Here is a 4,476-nt window from a genome sequence, read left to right on the forward strand (position 1 = left end):
ATTTCGACAGTCTTTCTTTATGCTCTTGTTTTCATGTTTGTTTGTGTTCTTGTTGGATCTTCTACCTGCTGCTGTGTTCCTCTTTCAATTAATTTTGCCCATTTATTTTCCTCTTTTTCCTTCATCTGTTTTTCCTTTATGTGCTTCTTTTGGGTTCTCCTCTTTCTAATTTCGCAATTCAATAACTATTATGGGTTAAATCTGTGAGCATGATTAAAAGCAAGTAGAGACAAAGAAATAGATAATGGTAGTAATTTCATTTTTTAGACTTTTTTGAAGATTCTCTTCGAATCAAGTTAGATTGGAGTTCTTCTTCTTCGTTGCTCTTTTCTGTTTTTTCCTCGAATCTTTTTTTTCATCTTTTTTCTCCTCTTCTTTGTCTTTTTTTCTTTCAATACTTTCTTTGAGTTCTCTTCATACTTCTTAATTTTGCAATTTCATTGTTGTTCTATGCTTAATGGGTATGACTCGAGTAGATAACTGTAAAGAAACATATCTATTTTCACTTTTTCTTTTGTTTTGCTCCAAAGCAAGCTTTAAACAGTGAGTTATCTTCTTTTAAGTAGGAAAAAAGAGCATCCCCTCTCTCTATGTATTTAAATTTCCTTTTAGTTTTTTGTTTAAACATGGAAGGATGGGGAGTAAGGCAGATATGATGCTGCGAAATTATTGCCATTTAATCCAGTTGCCTATATTTGTATTTTCTTTGTGCCTAATCTCCATATATCTATAGAAATATATTAATTAACATAAGGTGTTTAATTGAATCACAATATCACCCTAATAAGTCTTTTGGCTTCTGGTATCATCTCTTGTGATTCACAGTAATTTTTGTGATACACTATTGCACCTTAAGATATAATTTTTGAAGCTAGTGTTGTTAAAATCTCTTAAAGTGAGCTTATGTCCGAAAGCTCGGAGAAGCCCACATTGTAGAGAAATTTTACTTTGAGTCTCACATGCCATGTCATATGTGTGCGAGGCTCTTCAAAGCTGGACATTTGGACTAGTGGGTCCCACTTTTACTCCATTTTTCTCTCTTCTTATTCGACTTTCTCCCCCAAACAACCCCTTTTAATTTTTATTTATTTTACTATATCATAAACTTCTCCTTCCTTAGCCCAATCAAAATTTCAAGATATCACTCTCTCCTTCGGTCCTTCCTTAGCCCAAAACTCGTTTTCTCACTCTTTTGATTCTTCTCTCACTTGTTTTCAAAAGAGATAAAATCATTTCCTGAAATCACAAAGCTTTTCATCTAAAACTAGCCGCAGATAAAATGATAAAGCAGTTTAATCAGATAATTTTGCAGTAAAATGGATATCCTTAAAATTCTTCATCATTATTTGGAAAAGAACAAAAAGCAAGAAATATGGAGATTTTGTTTAAGGATACAGTGCCAAGCCATTTTTTATTAACATAATGACCCACAATTATTCAATTAATATTGCATTGCTCTGACTGCTTTGGGTTCTTTCAGGCGATGGAAAAAAATCTATATGCTTAAATAGATAATTAACAATTAGTTAATAATAATTTGAAATTAAATTTTAAATAGAGAAAAACAGAGAACCAAAGTTGATAGGTGAGGAGAAAATACGTTAGTCACTTTTTTCACCCTAATTTATCCTACAATCCCCTTCACAAACTATAAACCCATTTCCCATAAATTATTTTTTCCATCGTTAACCCATATATTCCCCAAGAGATGTCGTTTCCTCTACACTGACGAGTTTTGCATTAAGGATAAATAAAGTGATGTCTTAGAATTCTAAAGTGGAGAGTGAAGGAGAGGTTTCTGGTAGAGTAAAAAAAATAAAAATAAAAAAGGGCTATTTGGGATGAGAAAGACGAATTAGAAGAGAGAAGAATGGGGTAAAAAAGGGACCCACTCGTCCAAATGTCCAGCTTTGACGAGTCTCACACTCAAAGTAAAATTTCTCCACGTTGTGCTTTTCTCCTTGCTTTTTATTGAGATATTGACAACGGCTCTCTCTTTCCGGTAGCAAGCGAGGCAAAAAAGACCGCTAACACCCCTGCATTTCCCTCTTTGAGTTGGCCTATCAGAAAGAATGAATCAAAAGATTCATATTTGGTTCCGTAAAGGATTATGGAATTTTGGAAAGGAATGAAAAAATAATCTACTTTCATTAAGTGATTTGTTAGATAATCGAAAACAGAGGATCTTGAATACTACAACAACAACAACAATGACCCAGTAAAATCCCACAAAGTGGGGTCTGGGGAGGATATTGTGTACGCAGACCTTACCCCTACCCCGATGAGGCAGATAGGCTGTTTCTGATAGACCCCCAACTCAGGACAACGAAAATAAAACAAGAAAAGACAATTCATTTATAACGCCAGCAGAAATAGTAATAGAAACATAAAAATCATAAATTAGATGACATGCAATAACAATAACCAGTAATTAAGGTCCGACGCTATGATAAACAGAAAGGATAGTGTGGACTCAACATTAATCCCTAACCTCTAAATTCAACCCTATCAAACCCGCCTCACCCCCGGTGTGAAGTAGAAAAAGCTGGACTACCCCCTAGCCTACAACCTTAATGCTTGACCTCCAGACCTTCCTATCAAGGGTCATGTCCTTAGAAATCTGTAGTCGTGCCATGTCCTGCCTGATCACCTCACCCCAATACTTCTTAGGCCACCCTCTACCTCTTCTCGTATCCACCAAAGCCAACCGCTCATACCTCCTCACCGGAGCATCAAGGCTTCTCCTTTGCACATGCCCGAACCATCTGAGCCTCGCTTCCCACATCTTGTCATCCACATGGGCCACACCTACCTTCTCCCGAATATCCTCATTCCTAATCTTATCCGTCCTAGTGTGCCCACATATCCACATCAACATCCTCATCTCTTCTACCTTCATCTTATGGAAAAGAGAGTTCTTGACCGGCCAACACTCTGCCCCATACAACATGGCCGGTCTAACCACAGCTCTATAAAACTTACCTTTGAGTATCAGTGACACTTTTTTGTCACACAGGACTCTAGATACTAGCCTCCATTTCATCCAGCCTGCCCCTATACGGTGAGTGACGTCCTCGTCGATCTCTTCGTCCCCATGAATAACCGACCCAAGATACTTGAAACTACCTCAATTGGGGATGACCTGTGATCCAAGCCTCACGTCCCTGCCTACTTCCCTTGACTCAGTGCTGAACTTACACTCCAGGTACTCTGTGTTAGTCCTGCTCAACTTGAAACTCTTAGACTCGAGTGCATGCCTCCAACCCTCCAACCTCTCGTTAACACCGTCTCGCGTTTCATCAATTAGGACTATGTCATCAGCGAATAACATATATCATTGCACATCCCCTTGAATGTGGTGTGTCAATGTATCCATCGCCAATGCAAATAAGAACGGGCTAAGAGTAGAGCCTTGGTGTAATCCCATAACAACCGGGAAATGCTTCGAGTCGCCTCCCACAATCCTAACCTTAGTCTTAGCTCCATCATATATGTCCTTGATCGCTTTGATGTAAGCTACCAGCACACCCTTTGCCTCAAGACATCTCCAGAGCACCTCCCTAGGGACCTTATCATATGCTTTCTTCAAGTCGATAAACACCATGTGTAGATCCTTCTTCTTATCCTTGTACTGCTCTACCAACCTCCTAATAAGGTGGATAGCTTTCGTAGTCGAGCAACCCGGCATGAACACTATTATTCGAAATTCACAAGAACTGTGTGGAGAGGCTATTGAATACTATTATTCGAAATTCACAAAAACTGTGTGGAGGGGCTATTGAATAACTTCTCATACCAGATCAACTCACTAAAATGCAAATAGGGATCAGAAATGTGGACAATATCAAGAAGAATAAAGAGATACCGTTTATACCTAAGTCCATTCTGGATTCATATACTAATGAAAATACATATATACGAAAGAACTCAACCATCTTGTTAATGTGTAACTTTCCATCATTTGGAACATAAATTGCACTAATATTTGAGTTGTTGGAAGATTTCAAAAACCAAGGTTGAAAATATTAAAAAGGTTAACTTTTTATGCAAAACAGAACAAAAAAATACTTCTCAAAAAGCCTCGAACATCAAGATTGCCCAGTCAGTCTTTGCAAACTTTAAAACAAATGCATCAAAGTAATTTTTGTTTCTACTTTCCATTCCCTTCAGCTGCATATTTGCATCATTCTATTATCCTGTTCTTTTACTTGTGCAACATCTTTATCACTTCTTTTTTATTTCATGATTTACTTCTTTTGGCATTTAATTCTGTCACGACCCAAAAATCCCTTCGAAAGAGTCGTGATGGCACCTAGTCTCTAAACTAGGTAAGCCTAACATAAAGTGAAATAACATTGATATTTACTAACTTTAAGTTAAATTACTCTGAACAAAGTACAATTCCCAAAATCAGTGGTACAAGTCACAAGCTTTTTTAAGAGTAGTTATACAAAATAAATACATCACTTCTCCGAA

The 4,476-nt window shown here is 37.3% G+C and overlaps 2 protein-coding genes across 2 annotated transcripts; both read right to left on the bottom strand.

Annotated features, from left to right (window-relative positions):
• Window positions 1-2,557: 2,557 nt before the first annotated feature.
• On the bottom strand, window positions 2,558-2,899 carry LOC138888502 (uncharacterized). Its single transcript, XM_070170371.1, has one exon. It carries the CDS (start codon window positions 2,897-2,899, stop codon window positions 2,558-2,560), a length of 342 nt encoding a protein of 113 aa, XP_070026472.1.
• A 435-nt stretch (window positions 2,900-3,334) lies between these two features.
• LOC138888503 (secreted RxLR effector protein 78-like) lies at window positions 3,335-3,688 on the bottom strand. The gene has a single exon (XM_070170372.1). The coding sequence runs from the start codon at window positions 3,686-3,688 to the stop codon at window positions 3,335-3,337; it is 354 nt and encodes a 117-aa protein (XP_070026473.1).
• Between the last annotated feature and the right edge of the window lie 788 nt (window positions 3,689-4,476).

This window comes from Nicotiana sylvestris, chromosome 3 (assembly GCF_000393655.2).
Source record: "Nicotiana sylvestris chromosome 3, ASM39365v2, whole genome shotgun sequence".
Classification (NCBI taxonomy): domain Eukaryota; kingdom Viridiplantae; phylum Streptophyta; class Magnoliopsida; order Solanales; family Solanaceae; genus Nicotiana; species Nicotiana sylvestris.